Below are 25,822 nucleotides of genomic sequence, written 5' to 3'. Positions count from 1 at the left end.
GTCTTCTCAGTGGTAGGAGGGAGGTTGGAGAGACGGAGGAACTTGAAACTCAGGATTTAAAAAAAAACAATAGATTTTTAAAAAGAAACTAAGAAGAGGATGAGCCATTCACTTTCTCCAAATCATAAAAAGGCAAGTTGATTATATTCTGTTTGGAAGTCATCCTGACATGAAAGTTATTACTGAATTATTGTCTGATTATAATCCAGCCACTGAGATGGGGGAAAATTTCAAAATCTATATCATATTAGAACAAAGAATGAAAATGAGAAAACATGGCATTTAACTGGGGCAATTTCAAATCGATATATTTATCCAAGATGTTGAAGCTAAAAAAAAAAAAATGAGACCTGGATAAAACAGACATTGACACAGACTATTACCATCTCCTCTTATCCTCTTATTACACTTTTTACTAGGGAAGTTTGCCCATCTGTAGCCTTCTATGAGTCCTTAAGAAAACTGGACTATCTCAGTCTCTTAATGGATTGAAGAACTGAGGTATGTCCAAGCTACATAAGTAAGGGGTGATGGAGAAATATCTAAGTAATTCAAAAATAAAATGAATAATCCTAATTCTGGAATAATCAAACAATGACTTTTTTGGAAGGCTATGGATACAGTAAAGCAAGCACTGGATTTAGAGTCAAATGAACTGAGTTCAAATCATAGCTTTATATTACCTTAAGCAAGTACCAACCTCTTCTGGAATTATCTTCACAGATTTTTAACCTTTTTTGTATCGTGGATTCCTTTGGCTATCTGGCTAAGCCTATGTATCTCTTCTCAGAATAATGTTTTTAAATGCTTAAAAATGCATAGGCATGTAAAGGAACCAATTATATTGCCACAGTTGCCAAAATTAGAAAAGCAAAAAAACATAAGCAAAGTTCCAGGTTCCCAGGTTAAAAACTCCTGGATTATATGATCTCTCAGGTTTCATTCTCTTCCTCCAGTCCTCTGATCTATGTATTTTTTTTAACCATCATCTTCTGTCCTAGAATTAATACTGTATTTGGGTGTCAAGACAGAAGCGTGGTTAGGGCTAACTAGTAGGGATTATGTGATTTGCCCAGTCACACAGTTAGGAAATGTCTGGGGTCAAATTTGAACTCAGGTCCTCTTGACTCGAGGTCTGGCTCTCCATGCACTGAGTCACCTAGCTGCCCTCTGATCTACACTTCAGTTGTTTCTTCCTTTGAAAAAAGATTCTTCAGAATGATGATTTTTCTCCCTATTTACAGATGTCACGATCTTATTTATAATGCTGAACTGCTTAATACAGTCCCATTTCCACGTTCCCAAGTAATATTTAACCTCTAGTAAAAAAACCTGGGAGATAAAAGAGTGTGTTATCTATGGAGCCTCATTCCACCCCCGTTGGTTATTAATTTCTGAACATTTGAATTCTTTGTAGAAGAATGTACTTCAGTGGCTGCACCATGAGCCTTAGGCTAGAGTCAGGTTTCAAGTTCTTGTCCTGCACTGTGACGATGATTGAGATCTGCCTTGGGTTCTATTTCTGAAATGCTTTCTGATCCAAACTGTGTCCCTACAAGCTCCATTTAATGCCTCCTTGACCTTGGCAGTTGTTAAGGTCTGAGGTTTTTCTCCTCCCGGACAAGAGACTAGTCATTTGTGAGCACCATCCCTGAACCCATATTCTTCTTAAGGACTGGAAACGAAGAAAGCATCCACCTGGCACCATGTCAGCAGGGAGGACGAGCCACCAGGTTAAGAACTTTGAAGCTTGGGATTATGTCGTGTTTGCAGCTCTTTTTGTCATTTCTTCAGGAATTGGAGTGTTCTTTGCCATCAAAGAAAGGAAGAAGGCAACTTCCAGGGAGTTTTTAGTGGGGGGCAAGCAAATGACCTGTGGTCCTGTGGCTCTGTCCTTGACAGCTAGCTTCATGTCAGCAGTCACTGTCCTGGGGGCTCCGGCCGAGGTCTATCGTTTTGGGGCATCCTTCCTGCTTTTCTTCATAGCTTATGCATTTGTCGTCATCTTTACCTCTGAGCTCTTTCTGCCAGTTTTTTACACATCGGGGATTACCAGCACTTATGAGGTAAGGGAAGTAATCACTGTTCGGAATTTCTAGATTAACTGTAAATGTGCCAACTAGTCAAGTTCTCCACTTGGTCTACATGGGTCTATTTTCCCATAAATTGCACCCACACATAGTAGGATGCTTAGTAAATGCTTGCTGAATAAGGATAAAAATGAGTAACATACAGGGTCTTTGGTACTAATAATTGGCACAGTGATTAAACTTAGTGCTAAAACCTTCTCAAGGCACTCTTACATCTCTCCTCTCATTTGGTCCTTATGGATTAATAGTCTGAATTTTTTGGATGTGTATGTGTACTGGCCAGGGATATGCTGGCAAATATTTAATAGCTAGCTCTTTAGAAAGTATAATTTTCATTATTAATATTTTCTCATCTCTTTCTTAAATAGAGATAAATAACAAAACAACAAATCAAGGCCCGATGTGTAGCATTTTGCCAGCTTCCAAAGTGTAGTCACTCTTGGTGAAAATTTAATAATCATCTTTCCTGAGCCAGTTTGAGTTGGCCCCCAAATAGCCTTGGTACTGACCCAGATCTACACCAAACACTGAATTTTCCATACAAGCAACTCTATTAGGGGATGGTCTATTTTGCTAAGCCTGTGGATTTTCTTGTTTAGTTTTTCAAGTACTATTTGGACCCAAAGAGATAGGCAGGACAGGATTGACCTTTATATCCATTTTATGTAGAAGGAAACTGAGATGAAACTAAGTCACTTGCCCAAAATTACATAAGGGGTTAGGAACTAGGCCCATGTGAGAATATAGGTTTCTTGCTCTAACTAGGATCCTTTAAACTATATTATGATCACATGGAATCATGGAGATGGAAGGGACTTTAGAAGCCACTGAGTCTAACCTACACCCAAAATAGAATTCCTTCTGTAATGTACCTCATAAGTGCTTGTCTAGCCTATGCTTGTATATTTCTAATGAGAATGATCTTACTCCCTCCCAAAGCAGCTCATTCTACTGTGGGTTAATTCTGTTACTGAATTTCTCTTTGTACACATAAAATTTTCATTCAATCACAGATTTATTATTAGCTCTGCAATATTTTTTTCTCCCAACAAAAATTTCATATATATATTTGTATGAATATAAATATATATAGATATGAAAAGGTACTGAATATTTTAAGGAAAAGCAAGCATTGGTTAGAAAATTCCCTGCTATTTAGAAGCAAAAAAATGGATTTTCTCTCTCATGGATTTTTCAGTAATTAACAATAAAAATAAGAGCTGTATAAAGTGACTCAGAATTTCAGAGCATCCTCATTAATCACTTGTGATAATAACAACATTCTTTATTCCACTCTGGATAGTCATGAAGAATGCAAATTTTTTAATTCAAAAAGGTGGAATAGGTGGGGACTCTAACTTGATGCCTACCCTCTTGGAAGAGGAAGAGTAGTAGGAAAGATAGTAGCTGGATTTGGAGTTAAGGGATCTCAAAGTCTAATTCTACATTTAATATTTAGATGACCTTGTGAGTGACATTTAACTTCTTTGGGTCTCATTTACCTTGTGGCTAAAATAAAGAGGTTGGACTAGATGGTTTTAAGGTCCCATTCTAGCTATAAATCTAGATATAAATACTTGACTATTTTTGCTGGAATTTAATTTATTTGTACACAACTAAATTGCTGACTGTGTATATATATTAGTATTATTAGACAGAGCCCCATACTATATTTATTATGAGGATCAAATGACTTTACATTTATAGATTGCATTGCAAATTTTGCTCAGACTGTTTCCCAGGTGTGGAATGTCCTCTCTCATAATGTGGTGAAATCTCCAAAGTCCTCCAAAGATGAGCATGGGTGTGTACCAACATAGAAAGTTTTTCTTAATCTCTTGCCCATGTCTACTCCCAGTTATTAACATTCTCTTTCTCTTTCTCTTTCTCTTCCCCTTCCTCCTTCTCTCTCTCTGTCTCTCTGTCTCTCTGTCTGACTCTCTGTCTATTTCTCTGTCTGCTCTGTCTCTGATTTTCACTCCCTCTCTCTGTTTCTCTATCTCTGTCTATCTCTCTCTCTGTCTCTGTCTCTCTCCCTGTCTCTTTCCCCTCCTCCTACTTTTAAAATTACTTTGTATTTTCTTATTTTTTTATACGTTGTATCTCTCCCACCACCCTATCTCCAACTATGTACTTCATGAAAGTTCAGATACTATAGCATTATTATCCTTAGGAGTAGTGGAGTGCCTTTCTCAAGTTAGGGGCTTAATAAATATTTGTTGAAATAGACTGAATAGATATTGTGGTAAAATAAAAAGAGCATAGACTTAGGAGTCAAAAGACCAAAGCTCCATTTCTGCCTCTGATTACTACCTGGCTTGATCTTGGAAAAATCATTTAACTTCCCTGGACCTCAGTTTCTTAATCTGTAAAACAAGATGGGAGGTTCACAAGATGAATGGCATTTGGGGTCCTTTCCAGCTCTAAATCAAGGGTATTATGAGTTTCAATACACACAGAATCAAAAAAAAAAAAGTCAACATACACTTAAATATTATCTTTGCCCTTGAATATGTTCTTCCTCTTGATTTAGTATTTCTGACTGATATTACCATTTACTTTGTGTCTGCTGTTTGATCCCTTTGGTTAACTTTGCTTATTCCATCTCTTTTATCCATTATACCTAATAAATTGACATTTTACTCTTCCTCAGCAACATCTCAATATCCTTTTGTTTTTTTCCCCCTTCTACCACTGTAGCTTGGACCCCTCATTAACACTTATCCTGTCTGTGGAAAAGCCTCCTATCTAATCTTCCTTACTCTCCTCTCTCCAACCCATTTGCTGCCAGAATAACCTTTCCTATGCATAGATTTGCTCATGTCAGACTTTTGATCAAATATATTCAGAGTCCCCATTGCCTTCTTAGTAAAGCTCCAAATTCTTTGTCTGGTTTTCAAGACTTTCTACAGTCTATTACCATATTGCCTTTCTAACTTTATCTCATATTGCTTTCATGTTATCTACTTTCTAGCCAAACTGGACAACTCTGGCACCCAGACCTTCTCTGCCTTTTCTGACATTATTCTGATGCCTGGGAAACCAGCCCTCTCCCACTTCTTCTGTCGAATTCCTAACTGTCTTTTCCAAATCTAATTGAAATGCTACCTCCTGCATGAAGGAAACATTGTTCATCCCTGGCAAGGTGAGCCCCAGAACCAATTACCCTCTCTTTTTTGGGATTGGCTCCATGTCATATGAAATAAAATATTCTATAAATATATAATCATTATGAATTGAAAATGAAGAAATTCCATCTGTTTTATTGTTTTTTTCCCATAAGGCCAGATCCTTGACTTTTTAATTAATTCAATGGTTTTCTTACTTCCAATATTATTAATCTCTTCTTTGATTTTCAGGATTTCCAAAGTTCGGTATTTAGTTGGGATTTTAAAATCTATTTTTTCTAGGTTTTTTTTTAGTCGCATATCCAATTCATTCTCTTTTTTACAATCCACTCTCCATTTTGCCAATGTTCTCATTTAGAGATATACATTTCCCCCTAATTGCTGCTTTGGTTATATCCATTCATTTTGGCATGTTGAGAGAATTAAGGATTTCAGAGAAGAGCCTGGAATTTCAAATGTCCTTAAAAGAAAACAATCTAGTAAGAAAATTCAAGGTACATGGTGTTATGGATTTGGAGTTGCTTGGCATAGATTCAGATCCTTGTTTGGCTACCTTTGCAACCTTAGGCAAGGCATATCCTCTCTCTGGGGATCAACTTCTCCATGTGAAGAGGTTAGACTAATGATCCCTACTGTCTTTTCTGGCTGAGATCCTATAAATCTGTAAGCTCTGAAGGAATGGAAGAATGTCAATTGACTTAAAAGTTGGGATACAAAGGACCTTCAGATACTTTCATACCTGCCCATTAAGTGCCTACCAGGTGCAAGGTACCATGCTATACTGTTGATACAAAGACAAATGGAGAAATCCCCTGCTCTGAAGGATGCAATTTTTGTATATGTATACATATACATACATAAATACATATATTTGTAAATAAAAGATGATTTCAGGAGCTGCAGACTTCCAAGGTGGGTGGATGGTTGGTCTCATAATCATGAAAAACTTTGTGTAGGAGTTTGTACACTCAGGGAAGTTAAGACTTCAAAAGGCAGATATAAGGATGGAAAGCTCAGCAGGCATCAGGGACATTCTGTGCAAATACACAGAGATAAGAAATGGAAAGTTGTATCTGAAGATCAAAGCAGTTTAGTCAGACCATTAAGTGAGGAAAGCCATCATGGTGTGCAGAGGACAATGGGCCCAAGGCAAATTCAGTGACGCCTGTCTCTGAGGTAGGGGGAAACACCTGCTCCCAAGATAGTCCAACCAATAATCTTTTCCCTAATTGTTCTACCATAACTCATTCGGTCCTGAAAGACATCATTGTTCCTGAAGGCTGGGTCTTATATTCCAAATACTCCATTTTGCAGATGAAGAAAATGAGGCATACATAGACATTTTTTGAAGTCAAATAGCAGCTCTGGAATCTAGACCTTCTCCCTTTGGCCCCAAATAATCCAGGCCTTTTTTTTTTTGGTGATACTGTTCCCAATGAACCCTTCTTCCCCACTGCTCCTCTTAAAATGTAAAAGCTGCATGCTCATATAATGCATGTATATATACATATGCATGTATATATCTGTGTATATGTGCACTTATACATAAATACAACCATGAATTTAAAGTCTTTCAGATATTTTCAAACATTTATACGCACATGCATGTATATGTACATATGTGTATATCTATACACATGTCCCTTAAATGTTAAGTGAAACCATGGGGAAGAGGGGGTTCATGAGTAATAGTCATGCAGAAAAAAGAACTGGATTGAGGATCAGAGGAATACCTAGGTACTAGTTTCCAGGACTGCTATGTGACCTTAATCTGAATAAAGAGGTATTTGTACCATAAGCTCCAGCCTTCAAGGAAACATAGATGCATGTACATGTGTACATATACACACATTTATATACACACTCACATGTATATATACATATATAAGCCAAATATCTATGCATATAATATATATATGTAATACACACATGTTTAATAAACACACATATATACACATTATATACTAATATATTTAGACACTATATGTATATGTAAATATTTACTGCATATTACATATAAATACACACATGTGTGTATGTACACACATGCACATGAATATACATGCAAACACACATGTAACTTTTGAGGGTCTCTTTGGGGATTACAAATAAAATAGTACTGGGTCTGTACCTTCACAAAGCTTACAGTCTGGTAGAGAAGGTAAAACAAAGTACTGTGAGACAAATGAATAAGATAGACAGAGAGATTAACATCAAAATCTGAGAAAGGAGAGACAGGTCCTTTCAGGGCAAACGAAGGTAGTTTGCATGGAAGAGGTGACATTTGAAAGACTTCTTAACATTTCAACTGCAATGGGAGTGGGGAGAAAATGTATTCGAAGAAGGAGGAATAACTTCAAAGACCAGAGAAGACACAAGACGAAGAAGGAAAGAAGGAAATAAACCATTCTGGGCTAGAGGATGAAGGGTAGGTGAGGGCAGATCAAGAATGCCAGAGCTTAGAAGGAATTCTGCAGCCTAGTGAAAGGTTAAGGGGTGTTTCTGAATATGGGAGTGATCTAGCCCAACCTGTGGTTCAGGATAATTAATATGGCCCTAAGTGTGTGGATGGATGAAATGTGGGAGATCCTGGAAGTGGGAGACTAATTAGGCAGATCTCTAAGTCTGACTGATAGATCTGAATAAGGCAGTAGAAAAGGAAAAGAAAGGATGGATTTTATAGCACAAAATAAACACATATAATGAAAACACTAACCTAAAGACTGAAAAGGCTATGGGTAGGGAACATATGGAGAGATATTGCAGAAAAACTAATTTCTGCTTAGTATTAAAAATTTGTTAGCAGAGTGAAAGATAGAAAGAAGGAATGGAAGAAGTAGAAAGAGAGGAAGGAAGGAAGAAAGAAAGGAAGGAAGGAAGGAAGGAAGGAAGGAAGGAAGGAAGGAAGGAAGGAAGGAAGGAGAGGGAAAAAGGGAGGGAGGGATGAATGAAGGGAGAAAGGGAGGGAAGGAGGGAAGATGAAATGGACTGCCTTGGATGGTAGTGCACTGTTGGAGGTGTTCTTATTGAGATCATCTGGTTTCTTGTTAAAGATGCTTCTGTCCAGGTAAGGGTTGAAAGAGAAGACTTTTAGGGGCTCTTCCAATTCTTAGTCTGTGATTCTTAGACTAATGAGATCATAGATATAAAGTTGGAAGGAACCTTAAAAGTTAATAAAAGTTCAATTCCCTCATTTTACACATAGAAAACTGAGACATACAAAGGTTATAGGAATATAGAGAAAATAGCTATAACCTTTATATGCCTCAGTATATAAAGATTATAGCTATATAGAACAAATGGAGAGTTAGGTGGCATAGTGGAGAGTGTCATGTCTGGAGTCAGGAAGACCTGAGTTCAAATTCAGCTTTTGGACACTTGCTATGTGGCCCTGGGCAAGTCACTTAACCTGTTTTGCCACTATTTTCTCATCTCTCAAATGAGCTAGAAAAGGAAATGGCAAGTCATTCCAGTATCTTTGCCAAGAAAACCCCAAAAGGGGTCATGAAGAGTTGGATATGCCTGAAGTGACTGGACTATGCTATATAGAGGGCATGTTAGCAATATGGGGGTTAAGTGTCTTGGTCAAGGTCACTGAACTGGTATCTTGAGGTAGGATTTGAACCCAGGTCTCCTTGAAACCCAGTGCAATGGCTGGTCTGTTATACTATGCTGTTTCCTGAGTTAGTGCTGACTGAAACTTTATTAACTTGTATATTTTCTCCTTTTTTTCCTTTAGTATTTACAGCTAAGATTTAACAAGGTGGTTCGTTATGCTGCCACGCTTATCTACATAGTGCAGACGGTAAGAATAATTTCAAATTTGGGGTTTGGGTGCTGGGGAGTGGTCAAGAGAGGATGTTCCTAGAAATACATTCTTTCCAGCCCCTGGTAAGTATCTACTCACATCTTATTCCTTAATATCTATTCTCCAGTCCAGTGATGATGGCCTCCTAGCTGTTCTACAAATAAAACTCTCCATTTCTCCTCTCTATGTATTCTCTCTGGCTGCTTCCTAGACCTAGAATGCTCTCCTTACTCCCATTCCTGACTACAGACCTCCCTGGCTCCCTATGAATTCCAACTAAAATTCATGTTCTACAGGAAGCCTTTCCAAATACCTCTAAATTCGGTATTTCCCCTCTGTTATTTTTTCCTATTAATGCTTCATATAGAACTTGCTTTGTATATAATTTATTTTCATGCTGTCCTGAGTTTAAGTCCTGTTTCTGAACCTCACTGCCTTGAGTGACCTTAGGCAAGTCATTTTCTCAGTTTCCAAGAGACTCTCTTCGTCTACAAGAAAACCCTGAATGGTATCACAAAGGATTAGACAAAACTGAATCAACTGAACAACAAAGGGGCAAAGCACAATGAGAGGGTGATGGAGGCTTTGTGAGGATCAGGGCTTAGAATACCATGTGTGTGAGGAGAAGGTGGGGGAAATGGGAATGAATTGTCACTGGCCAGTCTGATGAGAAGCAAGCTTCCTTCAGGACTGATTCTCCACTACCATGACACCTTGGTGATCTTCTACTGATCCCAGGTGCCCAGAGCAGGAAGGCATATGGGGTGATGGCATAGAGAATCCAGTTTGCTGTGCCCCTGATGCTTCAGGAATGGGCAATCAGAAGAAGCTGGCTATTTGATGGGCTGATGCTAGTGATGGGGATGGAGGGAGAGAAGCGCACCTTCTGATAGGGGAAGAAGTCCATTAGCTCCTTCCAGGTTCCATCTTTATGACAGCAAATTCCACACTTCTGGTCTTCGGACTGACATTCCTCTTTTTCTCTACCAGCTACTAGATTGGCTCTCATTATCCTTTGACTCATTTACAAAGGTGCAATGATTAATATGTGTCCTGGTCTTGTTCAGTCATCTCAAGGGATGGGGGAAGATGGTGAAAGTAAAAAAAATCTCTTTCAACCTAGGAGGAAGAAGGACCAAAATGTTCCCAATTCCCTTGAGTTCCTCCAGAAGCTAATCACTTCTTTCTCCCTTCCTTATTGTCTGTCCCTTATGTCCTGATGTTTTCCAACTCTTCTCTGAGAGGTTGTGAGTGGGGGCAGGCATCCCCACTCACTGAACAGGGCATAACACCAATGGGTTTGAACAGCCAAGTCTATGGTGAGGATACTGTCACTCAAGGATGGATATTCAGTAGACTGCATAAGTGGCCACAGGCAGCCAGCCTGCCAACATCCTCTTTGCCAAGCAATTCTTCTTCACCTCCTTCTTCTTCAGATCCTCTATACCGGAGTGGTGATTTATGCTCCTGCTTTGGCACTCAACCAAGGTGAGTTGTGGGAAAAATTACCTTTGACCTGTGCCTTCATCCTGGCCTCTACAACATGAATGTTAAACAGATAACCTTTTGGTTTCTAATTTTTTCAAACCCTTAACTCCTGTTTTAGAGTTGGCACTAAGTATCAGTTCCAAAGTAGGAACTAGGCAATCGGGTTTAAGTGACTTGCCTAGGATCACACAACTAGAAAGTGTCTGAGGTCAAATTTGAACCCAGGACTTCTTGTCTCTAGACCCGATAGACTCTATCCACTGAGCTTCCTAGCTGCTCCATAATGAAATTTTCTTAAAGTTAAGCATTTCTGTAAATGAAGGTTTTCTAGCTGGATCCCAGACCACCACTTGAACAATTAATTCAGGTGCATTGTTAGTGGTTTTGTCTAGATGATTCCAAATAACTGGTTTATAATTATTATTATTTTCACATCTCTGTTTTTAAGGCAGGGGGTTTTAGGACTGGGTTGTAGCAAGTTAAAATAATTGGCCTAATATCAATAATATGGAAATAGGTCTCGATCAATGACACAAGTAAAACCCAGTGGGATTGTGTGTTGGCTGTGGGAGGGGAGGGAAAGAACGTGAATCATATAACCATGGAAATTTTTTCTTAATCAATAAAATAAAATTAAAAAATAAAATAAAATAATTAGCTTACAATTTTTGGTACACACTCTGAAGCTATGTATAGCTTCAGAGTGACCTAAAAAAGCAATTTTAAAATAATTTAAATGACATAAAAAAGAGTGAAGAAACATTCTTTATCTATATAAAATAATATTTTATTCCCCCAATTACATGTAAAAACTCTTGTACTCTAATTTAAAAAAAATTGACCTCTAAATTGTCTCCCTCCTTCCCATCCTCCCCTATTTCCTTTTACTTCTCCCCACTCCCAGAGATGGTAAACAATCTGATATAGATAACCATGTGAAATATTTTCTCATATGAGGTTAATATATTCTATTTGGATTTATTATTGTTCTATAATATGTCAGTGGATATATGGTCTCATCGAAGGAGGAACAGTTACTCAATTAAAGCCCATTCAAAAGAAAAAGTTGGTACCAAGTTAGAAAGACTTTATGACCAATCCTGGCCATGACTTATATGTCTAATATCCAATGTCCAATTTAGCTTAATGCGTTGGGCTTATCATCAGAAGGTTTGTCACCAGCTGTTAAAATTTTTACATCCAGTAGACTCAAAATGACCACACCAATGCAACTATCAATAATATGGAAATAAGCCTTGATCAATGACACAAGTTAAAACCAGCGGAAATGCACGCTGGCTATGTGGGGGGAGGGTTTGAGGAAAGTAAAAACATGAATCATGTAACCATGGAAAATTTTTCTAAAAAATAAAAAAATTAAATTAAATAAATCTAATTAGTTTAAATTCGCCCCCCCCCAAATACATACAATACAATTTTTACACCCAGAAACTCCTGAAGGCCAGAGAGAGGATTTGCTATTGGTATTAGTGAAAATAGTGTACACACCAGGGAAGAAATCATAGATATTTGAAGTGGAAGGGAAAAAATTAAATGCTATTAATTAGTCCCATTATTTTATTCAATTGTTAAAATCATTCAGATTGACAGTATTTCTTATCAAAGATTTGAATAAATGAAAAATATGGCATAACTGTTAAATGAGGGGTTTGATAAGGTATGTAATCTGAGAAAATCTGTTTGTTTTTAAGTCCTTTGGGATTTTAAGATTGGGTTATGGTAAGTTATAATATAGGTTAATTTTCTATGAGAATCTATAACTTAGTTCTTAGGCTTAGCTCTTCAAACCAGGTGAACCTTCATCTGCCTCACTTACTTTGAAAAAGTTCGTTGTTTACTTCCCTTCAAGGAACTTCTTGTAACTTTATTTTACCATTTACAGTGACTGGGTTTGATCTCTGGGGATCTGTGTTTGCCACAGGAATTGTCTGCACGTTCTACTGTACCCTGGTATGTACTCCTCAGAGAAAGCTTAGCTAGCCCAAGATGGAACACAGCCCTATCACAACGCTAATTCTGGAGTGAATGACGACATTTCAAAGTTATAGGAACAACAAAAGTCTTGCTTGGCTGCTCATATTTTCCAAATTATGAATATTGTTTTTCTTCAAATGCATATTCATTGACAGTCTCTGAGTAAGCAGGATACAAATTCAGAGGTGATTCTAGGATGTCATGACAAATATCCAGATACACCAATGAAAAAGTTCCCCAGGCTATGGCTACATGTCATTGAGATGGTGCCTGCTTTTTTTGGGGAGATGGAGTAAAGATTTCCCCCCCCCCATAATTAGCCAAGTTTACTCATAGACAGAATTTATACTGCCCAAGAAAAATGGCATCTTCCAACTGGCTACTTGTTAAGAGAGCAGGGAAGATTCTCTATGTGTGAGCAGGAGGGTTGTATTTGGTTAATTCTAAAGGTCAGTGATTCCAAGACTTGAATGCCGTTGTAGGCTAGTTATGCTATCCTGGAACCATTTCTGCATTCTGATCTGCACTCACTCAATTCTTTAGCCTCATACCCCAAGAGGCATTGACAATATGTTTAAATAAATGTTAACAATAACTGTGATACTGTTCTCCTAGGGGAAGCAAATGGACTGGGGTAAGAAATATGAGCAAGTAGTTTGGAATGTGTGGACACCAAAGACAACTGTCTTTGGTGAAGAATCTTTTTACATCTTATCACTCAACAGATATCCACTATATGATCTCATTACTAGGTATAGCATATAACAAGCATCTTAAGTGCAGAAAATAATCCTTGTTTTTTTTTCTGTCATCTTTTCAGTAATCACAATCGCTTCGAAATGTTTTTCAGATGCATTTCTTTTCCTTTCATTCCTTCTGTCAACACTGTTGCCCATGTCCTCATCACCTCACACTAGGGCTGCTGAAATGGCTTTCCAGCTAGGCTCCATTCCTTCCACTCTCACTTAGCTCAATCCATTATATACCAAAGACAGATAAAACTTTCTAAGTAATCTATGCCATTATGTCTTTCTTTAGCTCAAAAATAAATAACCCTCCAATGATTTCCCATTGCATATATGATGAACTTCAAATTCTTCAGATTGAAGGTCAATGTTAGCCAACATCTTTTCCAATGTAGCTGATCTTTTATCTTCCTTTTACTGACACAAAATCTGCTCCATTAAAGTACTTCACTGTATCCCAGAATACAACACCCACTTTCCAGACCCTATGCCTTTGTTTATGGAGGTTTTCCCTTCTCCAGTATTATATTGGCCCCTCTTCTGGTTACAAAAATTAGGAATGGATTTATATACACTGGGCAAAGAAGACTTTGCGTTTGCAGCTTTGCAACATGAGCATCTGCTAGAATTTACTTTTCTCTGTTTCTAGAATAAAATCCTATATCTTCCTTTCACACTCAATTGAGGGGCCATCTTCTTTGGCCACCAGGCACTAGATAATATAGGTTAGAGCAGGCTGGACTTGGAATAAGGAAGATCTGAATTCAAATCCAGTTTCATATACTTTCTATCTCTATGACCCTAGGCAAGTCATTTACCTTTTTGTGACCAAAGAATACTTACTTATAAAAATAGGGGTGATAATAACTCCTACTTTAAAAGGTTGTTGAGATGATCAGATGAGAAGATGGAGGTAACAAGCATTTATTAAGTATCTACTATGTGATTGGTACTGTACTAAGTGTTTTGCAAATATTATCTCATTTGAGCCTCACAACAACCATGGGAGGCAGGTGTTGTCATCCCCATTTTATAGTTGATGAAACTAAGAGGTTGTGACTTGCTCTCTGGGTTTCATTTCCTTCATCTTCTAAATAAAGATGTCGAATGAGATTTTCTCTAAAGTTCTCTTCCAGCTCTGCAGTCATGGTCTCGTACTTCATAAGATGAAGACTTTTTGGACTTATGAGCAGAGGAGTTGGGGAATAAACAGAAGACTGTTATCTTTGATTTAAAGAACTCATATGGATTCTCTGTGTTTCAGGGAGGACTAAAAGCAGTAGTGTGGACAGATGCATTTCAAATGGTCGTCATGGTGGTAGGCTTCTTGACAGTTCTTATACAAGGAACAGCACATGCTGGTGGAATACACAATGTATTAGATTATTCAAGAAATGGTTCTCGACTTGAAATACTTGAGTATGTCGAATATGATTTTGTTCTGTATTGGATAACCTTTCCTTGTTGTTTACATTAGTGTCTTGGAATCACGGAACATGATCTTATATATACACATCTCTCATAGCTTTGATGTGGATCCTTTGAGAAGGCATACTTTCTGGACAATTGCTGTTGGAGGAACTTTTACGTGGCTAGGCATCTATGGTGTTAATCAATCCACGATACAGAGATGCATCTCTTGCAAAACAGTAAAGCATGCTAAGGCGTAAGTTGGTTTTCATCATTGTCATCATTATCATCATTAGAATGCATTTATTGATCACCTACTATATCCCTGAAGATATGCAAATATTGAGGATCTTCTTTGCACAAGCCAAGTGCTCAGGCATAAGACATTTGCTATGAGACTTAAGAGCTTCTTTCAATGAGGTTGAAGAGAGATCATATAAAGACAATATAGTATAATGGAAAAAAAACAATGAACTGGAAATAGTAGTTAGACTATTATTATAATATTATATTATTATATTATATTATATTATATTATTATAATTATATTATATTATTATAATAATCCTTATTAATATGTGTATCAGCAGCACCAAGGATAGTACCCAGATTATAGTTAAAGTAAGCACTTAATAATTGGTTGTGGGATTGAAATCAAGACTGACGTTTGAGTTGCAGCCCTGCCAGCTACTGGATGTATGACTCGCTTCTCTGGCTTCCCAGTTTCATCCTTTGGAAAATGAAAGGGTTGGAGAAGTTCCCTTTTGTGTGCCATTGCTCTGTGAAGTTATGGTTATTACTATCTAAGGTAGAATATGATAATTAGTTAGAATAGCAGCCATTTTCAGGTGACAGATTTTGGGAAGGGGAATTGGGCTAGGGCAGATAGTAAAAGGTTAACAAAGGAGGTATAAATTAATATGTTTCCTTAAGAGTAGGATTTAGATGATTTTGAGGATGAGGGAGATCCACCCCCTCCCCATCCTTAGGAAAGGTGTTAAAGAATGTTTGTATGAATGGGCATATCAAGATCAGAAGACAATGAATATGCCAATAAAAGAGTATTTGAAGTGAAGTAGCAGGAAACAATTAAATCTATTATATATGCTTTTAGATGATAAACTTTTGATTTCAGTGTCATAGTTCTGAAGTGACTTTCAGCAGAATATCCATTAATAACATCATCAGAAGCAAAGATCATAGAATCATAGACATCTAGATGTAGAAGAGATCCCAGGAAATGGTCCAATCCTTTTATTTCCAGGTGAGGAAACAAGCTCAGAGAGACTAACAAATTTGACCAAAGTCACAAAGGCAGTAGGTAGCATATCTGGGATTCAATTTTAGATCAGAGGAAATTAGAATAATAGATTCCGAACTGGATGGGAGCTTGTAAACCATCTATCACAAGAATTCCCTCATTTACAGAAAAGGAAACTGAGGTTCCATAAGGTTAAGTGACTTGTTCAATGTCACACATAGTAAGGGGAACACCTTGATTTTTTTCAAGACTGCCGTATCAATTTCATGTTAGGGAATACAAGGATATAGATATAGCTGACAAGTATTTACATACTATTTTATCCACACCAAAATTAATTAAATTACACAGGGACCTGACACTGTTAAACCCTGAGATTTGTTACTAATACAATTCTAAGAAAAATCTCCTTTTAAAACTGCTTCACTTCATAGAATAACTGTTCCTGAGAAGTTATGCTTCAAGTGGATTTTTGTCCAATTAAATGATATCTTAGATGTAGCCATCTGTTTAAATAACTATACTGAAAATATCTGAATAATGAAGAATTTCTGGCAAAAAAAATCTAATTTTTTTCACATGTTGGATTTTCCTAGATTTATAATTAAGGCTCTTCTCCCTTTTTCTACCATTCCTCCTCCTTCTATTCTTCCATCTCCTTCTTCCTTCCCCTCTCTTCCTTTTCCTCCTTCCTCTTTTTTCCCTTCTATTATTCCTTCCCTGACTTTTCTTTCTCCTACTATTCTTCTTTCTCTCATTATTCCATCTTTCCTCTTCTTTCTTCTCCTCCTATTCAACTTTTTCCTTCTCCAATTCTTCCTGCTCCTTTTACTCTTCTTCCTTCTCATAGTACTACTCTTTCATCTTTTATTCCTCTTCCTCCATCTAATTCTAAAACAAACAAACAAACAAAAACATTTCTAAGCCCCATTCTCCAGTAGCTGACATATTTGAAGTAATACCCTTCCCAGCAAAATTCTACAAAGGGATTTTAATAACACAAAAAAGGTTTTTTTTAACTTTTTAAAATAGTTAATCCATATGAGGCTGATTATAAATGAAGTGCTGACCTGAAAAGAAAAAAAGATCTTATTTTCTTTAAGTAGCAGCTGGGTATCTGACCATTTGTTAAGGATGTGCTCCTTTTTCAAATGGAGGCTGGACTGGATTACCTTTGAGGTCCCTTATGACTGAAATTGTATGATCTCCAATGATGGATCCTCTCACTTCAATGAGGCATCTCATTCCCCATTTGAATAGTTTTAATTATTAGAAAAGTCTACTTTATAATTTGCTGAACTTCATCTCTATACAATTTCCAGACAATAAGTCCAGATACATATCTATCTACATGTGTGATTAGATCAGGGCTTCTCACTGGAATAGTACTTTCCAGGTTACTGAGTGTTTTTAAACATATGCTATCGCATTTGATCCTCACATCTTCTTCTCAAGAACGAACTCCATTCTAAGAGATATGAACAAACCTCTCATCTTTTCTCTTCTAGTGCCCTTTATCTTAACTTAGTTGGTCTCTGGGTAATTCTGGTCTGTGCAGTCTTTTCTGGCCTGATCATGTATTCTCACTTCAAGAACTGTGACCCCTGGACAGCTGGCATTATTTCAGCACCAGATCAGGTATGGATGCCAATGAGGTGGGTACCAAAAGAAACTGGATGGGGTAAGCTTGCAGTGCATTTATAGAGGAGCCATAAAAACCAAGGAAATGGCAGCATGGTCTAAGAGAAAGATATTTTTCATAAGAGGCTAGAAATGAAAGCTCTAGTATCAGTTCTACTACTGACTTATGTGGTGACTTTTGGCAAGTCATTTTTCCTCCCAATTTCCTCATATATAAAATGAATCAATCAAATAAAAGTATCTTTAAGATGGAAACCAGATCATAAAATTTGTGATTCCTGAGTTCTGTAGTTGTTTATGCTATCTATAGGGGAGTTACTTGGATCATTTAAAAGTTGTATTGGTATCTTTTGTTATTACATCAATTTGACTTCCAAACAGACACTTTTCTCCTTTCCCACTCAGAAAACCACTCCTTGCAAAAAGAAAAAAAAAAAGGACAAAAGTAGGTCAGCATAGAAACATGCCAATTAAATTTGATTTAATATACACTGTTCCACACCAATAGCCTCCTATTTCTGGAAAGAAGGAGGAAAGGAGGTCCCTTTTATCTGAGGCAGCTAGATAGCATAGTATGAATAGAGTGCCTGTGTCAGGAATCTAGAAGACCTGAGTTCAAATTTAACCGCAGACACTATTTATGAGACCCTGGGCAAGTCACTTAACCTCTACCTCAGATTCCTCATCTATAAAATGGGGATAAATATCACCTACCTCCCAGAGTTATTAGGAGGATCAAATGAAATATTTATATGCTGCTTATTAGCACATGTCTGGAATATAGAAGGTGTTATATAAACATTTGCTATAGTAATAATAATAATAATTACATTAGTTATTATTATTTCTTTTTTAGGACCAAGCTTGATTATTTATAATTCTATACCATTAAGCTTTGTAGGTTTTTAATAAATTTTCTCTTTTTATATATGTATATTTATTGAAGTTATATATATTATTTCCCCATTTTAGCTGACTTCCTTCTCCTTAAGTTCATAGAAGACTTTAGTTTGGAACATTTTAAAGCAGAAATTCTTAATCTTTTTTGAGTCATGGGCTCCTTTGACTGTCTTATCAGTCTCTTCTTACAAAGGTTTAAGGTTTGCAAAGGACTTTACAAATATAATTTCATTTTAACCTCATGACAACCCTGGAAAGTGGGTTTTATTATTTTCACTGTTTTACAACTAAGAAAAATGGAGGCAGTAAGAGGGTAAGTAAATTACCCAGGGTCACACAGCTATTAAATATCTAAGGCTGGATATGAAATCAGGACTTTCTGATTGCAGGTCCAGAGTTCTATCTGCTGCACCATTTAGCTGCTTCTAAATGCATACAATACAAAGAATATAATGGAAACCAATTTTATTGGAATACAATTGGTTCTTTTTAAGACTTAATACTAAGCTTCCTCTACTATAGTTTCCTTCCTTTCTTCATCATGGAATGGAAGTGACCCTAGGTCATTGATTTTCCTAATTTATTGTTTAGTTGTTTCAGTTGTGTCCAACTTTTTGTGATCCTGTGGTATTGCATGCCAACACTGTCTATGAGGTTTTTTTGTTTTTTTTTGACAAAGATACTTGAGTGATATGCCATTTCTTTCTCCAAAGCATTAAGGCCAAAAGAGGTTAAGTGACTTGCCCAGGATCACACAGTAAGTGCCTGAGATTGGATTTGAACCTAGGTCTTTGAACTCAGGAACCTGTTTGCCTCTTGTATTACCCATATCTTCAAATACCCTTTGGTCCAGCCAATCTGACTTCGCCTCAAACATTCTCTCTCCAATCTCTATGCCTTGGCCATGCATGGAGTACAATTCTTCATCTTAGGAATCTTTACACAGAAGAAAAACAACTGCTTGATCACATGGATTGATGGGGATATGATTAGGGATGTAGACTCTAAACGATCACCCTAATGCAAATTTCAATAACATGGAAATAGGTCTTGATCAATGACACCTGTAAAGCCCAATGGAATTGCTCATTGGCTATGAAAGGGGGTGGGAAAAAGGAAGGGGAAAGAATATGAATCATGTAACCATGGAAAAATATTCTAAATAATTAAATAAATAAAAATTTTCAAATAAAAAAAGGATTCTTTAGATCTTTAAAGCCCAGCTCAAATGTCACCTTCTTCATGAGATCTTTTTGTGATTCTTTTTCTCTCAATTATGTGTACCATCTTGCCAAAATTATTTTGCTTTCATAGAAAGGCTGCAACCTATACCAGTGAAGGGAGTTCTATCCTTATAGCACTCATCAGCTGGGAAATATAATACCATTGTGCTAGAAGAAATGATGAAAGGGATAGATTCTGAGAAACCTGGGAAGACTTATGTGACTGATGAATGAAGAAAGAAGAGCTAGAGCAATTTATAAAATAACAACAGCACAGTTAAGACTTAGGAATGACATAATTGTGACAACCACAATTCCAAGAGGCTTGATGATGGTCCACTCTATCCACCTCTTGAGAGATGATGGGCTACCCTGTAGAAGGAGATCCACATTCCTTTCCTGGGAGAAGAAGCTACATTTGTGTGGGTGCTGATATTGTTTAGGCAAGTGGTAAAGTCACAGGGTTAATAATTTCTTTCCCCCTTTTCGTTCCAACTTCTCTCCAGCTGATGCCGTATTTTGTAATGGAAATATTTGCCTCAATGCCAGGACTCCCAGGTCTCTTTGTTGCATGTGCCTTCAGTGGGACCCTGAGGTAAGCTGCCTGAAAAAAATTATTTGCTATGATGAAAAATAATACAGTCCAGCGAATAGAGGGCCAGTGGTGGAGTCAGGAAGATCTGATAAATATTGGCTGTATTACCATAGACAAATATCTTAACTTCTTAGTCTCCCCAGACAACTGTTTGAGACCATAAGTCACAGAGGAGCTGTGGATAGAAGAATGCTATTAATATAAAAAATACACTTATATAATATAATAATAAAAATAATAATTAGCATTCTTATGGCACTGACTATGTGCCAGGCATTATGCTAGGTATTTATAAAAATCATCTCCCTTTTATCCTCTTAACAACTCTAAAAGAAAGATCCCATTATTATTATCCCCATTTTATAGTTGAAGAAACAGAGGCAAACAGAGGATAAGTGACTTGTCCAGGATCCCTGGGCTAGTAAGGGCCTGTGGCCAGATTCAAATTTAGATCTTCATATCTTCAGGCCTAGTATTCTATCCTCTGATTTGTGTTAGTAATTTGAGTTTCCCAACTTGCAGTTACCTATTCTGAAGAAGTCAAGATTAAGAGAAAAAAGAAAAAAAAAGGAAAAGGACTATGTGTAAATCAGGGATCCAAATGTAATCTTCATTAAAAAAAAAATCTAGCCATTAACTATTCTGATCCATGATAAGTGTGGAAACATCCTCTTTTTGTCTTCCTTGCGCCTACTGCAAAATTCTATGATTGATTTTTATAGTAGTCTAAAGCTTTAGAACTAGATGATACAATGGATTGAATGTCAGACCTGGAGTCAAGGAGATTCATCTTCCTGAGTTCAAATCTGACCTCAGACACTTACTACCTGTATGACTCTGGGCAAGTCATTTAACCCTGTTTGCCTCAGTTTTCTCATCTGTAAAATGATCTGGAGAAGGAAACCATAGCAGTATCTTTGGCAAGAAAACCTTAAATGGGGTCATGAAGAGTCAGACATTACAGAAAAACGACTGAACAACAAAGTGATATGTATGTTGGCAGTAAAATATTTCTCCTTCTAAAACACTCTAGGGAAGGAGACTGCTCTCCCAAACAAAGGAGTAAAAAACTGGGAGAGCTACCAATTCTTCTGTGAGAACAGGTCCCTCTGTCTGAGGAGATAAAGAAATCTGCTTTATCGAGCCAGTCAGGAATCTAAATTTAAGAACTTGGGAGCTGTGTCCAAGGACAAGGCTGCCGATGCTCTCATCGCCATACCATGTAACAGAGACAGGATAGAGCTCATAGAAACATTACTGTTGCCCACTGGGACAATCTCACATTAGAGAATGGATTAAGTCAGAGAAATCAATGGTTTGACAAAAGTTAACCAGCTGAAAATTCTAATCCCAGAAGTTCGAATTCTGTCTGAGATGTTTCCTAGCTATGTGAACTTAAGCAATTTATTTAATATCCCTCAACTTCATTTTCTTACTCTATAAAATGAAATTAATAATGGTCTCTTATTATATATTAATATAGCCTACATTATTATGTAACATATTATGTGTTCTAAAATATAGTAAATGTAATAACATATTGCATATAAATTACAAATAATAATAATACACCTATATTTTTAATAATAATTGTCTCAGTGGGCTGTTTGGTAATTCCATCTGTGTTAACAGTTCTGATGGAGAAATAATAACTACTATCATCACATTAATAATAATTAGCCTTTATACAGCACTTTCATACCCTGAAATCTGAGGTAGTGGGAAGAAACTCCTCTCTTAAAATGAGGTTTCTCCTGTCTTGAATTTATGAGCTTAGAGTGCCCTGCAGGGCTGATCTCATAGATATTTAAGATAATAAACTGCCTTTGGGGTGGGGTTGGGGAGAAAGATTTATTGTGAGGGGGTCTGGAATTCTCTGTCAATTTTACTGACAAAATGAAAATATTTCTTCATCAAAGTCATTATTTTCATCTATGTAAATTAAGCTAAGGATTTTTCTTTTCATTTATGACCCTTACCTATTGTCTTTAGTTTCAATTCTAAAACAGAAGGGTAAGGGCAAGGAAATTGGGTTAAGCCAGCTAGGAAGTATCTGAGGTCAAATTTGAACTCAGATCCTCCTTTGACACAAGTCCTGGTGCTCTATTTGCTGTGCTACCTAGCTGCCCTTTAGGACTGTTTCTTTTCTTATTTGTGTCACACAAACCTAGCACAGGGCCACCTAAGAAATAAACAGCCAGCAAGTTAGTCAATATTTACATTTTAATGACTTACTGGATATTTAAATATTTTTTAACTTCATTCCTATTTAGTCTCTGAATCATTATTTCGTCTTCACTTGACCAGATCTTTCTGGTCAGTTTGCAGAAATCAAAGGTCCAGAGTATTTTTTTTTAATTTACGTTTGCTTTAACTTCTTGCTACTTATTCCCTGAATAGTTTTTTTCTTTTGCACTTGGGCAGGTCTTCCTAGACAGTTTGCAGTTTGTCAGTGGGGTTTGGTGTAAGAGAATGCATTATAATATACCTCTAAAGAGCTTATGATTTCAGAGAGAATAAATAGATTAATTGTTACTAGCAGTACGAAAAGCTTAGCATCTTGACATCTAGTCTTCCTAGAAGCAGTCAGGGCAATTCTTATCCCTGTTAGCTCTGAAGCTGAAACAATAACAATAGCCATACCAATAATGATAGTTTGACTTTATAAGAGCCCTTCGAGGTTTGAGAAACACTTTACATGTTATCCTTTTTGATTCTTATAATAGCCTAGTGGGAAAGGGACTTGTTATTAATATCATTTTTTTACTAAGAAAAACACAGGTAGAGGGTGATTAAATGTCTTTCTTAGGTTCACACTGCTGGACAATGTGTGAAGCAGAATTCCAATTTAGCCCTTCCTGAATGTCTGAGTCCAGTGCTCAACCCACTATGTTGTCAAACAGGTGCTAGTTTATACCAAGAGCCAGTCTGTATCATTAAATGCTACATAATCAGCAATAAATGCTATATAATTACTCAGCCAGGAAGTCGAAAGCAGAAGCCCTTGAAAATGATATGATAGACTAGCATTTATTTAACAAACAACTCTTATCTGTCTTCTTGTATGTGCCAGGCATTATTTTAGGAGCTGGGAAGAGAGCTCCCAATGAGCTCTCTTGGCAAATCTCAATGGCAAATGAATAAATACCCACTATGGAAGCTTGAAAATGGCAATTCATTGTTTCCTCTGATCTAGTCAGCTTAGTTTAGTTATGAGCAATTAAAAAGAAAACATTTTACTTCATAGTTTCCTTTTAGCTCTACGCTACATCTCTGGACCTCAGAGCAAAACTTATTTGACTCTTTTTCTAGAGCATCTAACATTTTTCATGACCTCAGAGTATACTTCACTCTCTGCTTACCTCACTCTAGATCAGGGGTTCTTTTTTTTGGTGAGTTGCCGTTTATTTTTATTTTTCAAAGTATAACATGTACATAACATGATAATAATATGATAAAAATTATTTGTCATAAAAAGTAATACATTATAATAAATATGCTTCTAAATTTTCACATTAGCTAGAAAAGCGCTCTTTGTTTTTTTCCCTCCTTCTCTAAGAAGGCAGATAATATGCTATAGATTGTACAAATATTATCATATAATACATACTTTCCTGTTTTACACTAGAGAAAAATTCATGGACAAAATAAAGTGAAGAATATTTTAATCTATATTTAGACTCCATCTGTTAGATCGGAAGTTCTTAATCTGGGGAATGTGGCTAGATTTCTGGAGGTCCATGAACATGGATAAGAAAAATTATATTTTCATTAATCTTTGGTGTCTTTTGCAATCTTATACATCTTATTTTTATGTATTTAAAAAGATCATAGTAGCAATGTAATGATCCAGGACATTTCTGAGGGACTTATGAGAAAGAACACTATCTACATCCAGAGAAAGAACTGTGGGAGCAGAAACACAGAAGAAAAACATATATATGATTGATTACATGGTTCCATGGAGATATGATTGGGGATGTAGACTCTAAGTGATCACACTAGTGTAAATATCAATAATATGGAAATAGGTCTTGATCCATGACACATATAAAATCCAGTGGAATTACATGTTGGATACCGGAAGGGATTGGGAGGTGGGGAGGGAAAGAATATGAATCCTGTAACCATGGAAAATTTTTTTTACTTAATCAATTAAATAAAATTTTAAAAAGTAAAAAACAAAAGATAATTCTGAGAAAAGGCCCATAAGCTTTGCCAGCCTGAAAAATGGGTCCAGGACCCAAAAAAACGATTGAGAACTCCAGGATGAAATTGAAGGGAGGACCCTGATGTTTCTTGTCTCTGGAGAAGGTGGATGAGAGAAATAGAAACAGAAACACATTTTGCATTCAATTTTTTGTTCTATTTTTCCTTGCACCAAAATATGCATCCAAAGAATACTGGCTAGGATCAGATACTGGGCTTTAATTCCTAGAAGAATTAAATTACATTTAATAGTCATTTATTAAACACCCACCATGTAGAAGGGATTGTGTTCCAAACTCCATTCTTGTATTTATTATTATTATAATAAAAAGCCATTAGAGCCTTTTCTGCCTTTAGACTACCCTAAACATTCTTTTCTTAGAAAAACAAATATTTGCAAGCATTTAAAAAAAGTAGTCAAGTCTACTAATACATAATTAAAGTTATATTCAAGTCAAAAGAGCCCTGAAGAGGTGGGAGTTCACTAATGCAAGAAGGTAGCACCTTGTTAATAGAGTCAATTTTAGTCATGTCTGACTCTATGATTCCTTTGGGGAATTTTCTTGGCAAAGATACTGACATGGTCTGCCACTTCCTTCTCCAGATCATTTTTCAGATGAGGAAACTGAGGCAAGCAGGATTAAGTGACTTGCCCAGGATTTTCCAGTTATAAAGTATCTGAGTCTAAATTTGAACTCAGGTCTTGCTGTCTCCAGGTTCAGTACTCTCTCCACCGCACCACCTGGTTGTTCCAACCAGCAGGACTATGACAATTCCCTGTTTGAATCCTCTGGAAATGATGTGATCTCAATGACCTGTTCAGCCCACTGGGTTCCATAGAATGATGGGAAGCTTGTGTCATGGGGCTCGTGGTCTTCTGTGTTCTCTCTCTCTGCAGCACAGTGGCCGCCAGCATCAATGCTTTAGCAACGGTGACTTTTGAAGATTTCGTCAGGAGCTGCTTTCCCAACCTCTCCGACAAGCTGGGCACCTGGATCAGTAAAGGCTTATGTGGGTACAGGCCATGGACCCTTTGTTCTACACTGTTCTCTTAACTCATTCTGAAGGGGCTCATTTTGAAGTCTTCCCATCTCTAGGTTGGGACTTTGAATACAGAATTATAGATAGACACAGGCATACTTATGTGTGTGTGTGTGTGTGTGTGTGTGTGTGTGTATTCTTTATATATATATATATATATAATATATATATATGTATATATATATAGGGTGTACATACACACATTCATTTCTTTGGAGACTCAGTATACATATAGTCATTTTTTTGTTTTTCCCCTTCTAAGACTTTGCTTATAGTTATGGAATCTG

General features: G+C 36.8%; 1 protein-coding gene across 3 annotated transcripts in view; it reads left to right on the top strand.

Moving 5' to 3' along the window:
• The first annotated feature begins 1,415 nt into the window (after positions 1 to 1,415).
• Positions 1,416 to 25,822, top strand: part of SLC5A12 (solute carrier family 5 member 12) — a 36,672-nt gene continuing 12,265 nt past the window's right edge. Inside the window, exons 1-9 of one of the 3 annotated variants that reach the window (XM_044682359.1) lie at positions 1,416 to 2,066; positions 8,958 to 9,023; positions 10,463 to 10,514; positions 12,418 to 12,485; positions 14,520 to 14,674; positions 14,781 to 14,921; positions 17,435 to 17,564; positions 20,197 to 20,285; positions 25,393 to 25,505. In XM_044682359.1, the coding sequence (XP_044538294.1) occupies positions 1,707 to 2,066; positions 8,958 to 9,023; positions 10,463 to 10,514; positions 12,418 to 12,485; positions 14,520 to 14,674; positions 14,781 to 14,921; positions 17,435 to 17,564; positions 20,197 to 20,285; positions 25,393 to 25,505 (1,174 nt within the window). In that variant the 5' untranslated portion in view covers positions 1,416 to 1,706. The remainder of the gene's footprint in view (positions 2,067 to 8,957; positions 9,024 to 10,462; positions 10,515 to 12,417; positions 12,486 to 14,519; positions 14,675 to 14,780; positions 14,922 to 17,434; positions 17,565 to 20,196; positions 20,286 to 25,392; positions 25,506 to 25,822) is intronic. The other 2 variants (XM_044682357.1, XM_044682358.1) reach the window with 2 other exon arrangements.

Source organism: Gracilinanus agilis, chromosome 6, assembly GCF_016433145.1.
Source record: "Gracilinanus agilis isolate LMUSP501 chromosome 6, AgileGrace, whole genome shotgun sequence".
Classification (NCBI taxonomy): domain Eukaryota; kingdom Metazoa; phylum Chordata; class Mammalia; order Didelphimorphia; family Didelphidae; genus Gracilinanus; species Gracilinanus agilis.
This window is presented reverse-complemented; position numbering and strand designations above follow the sequence as displayed.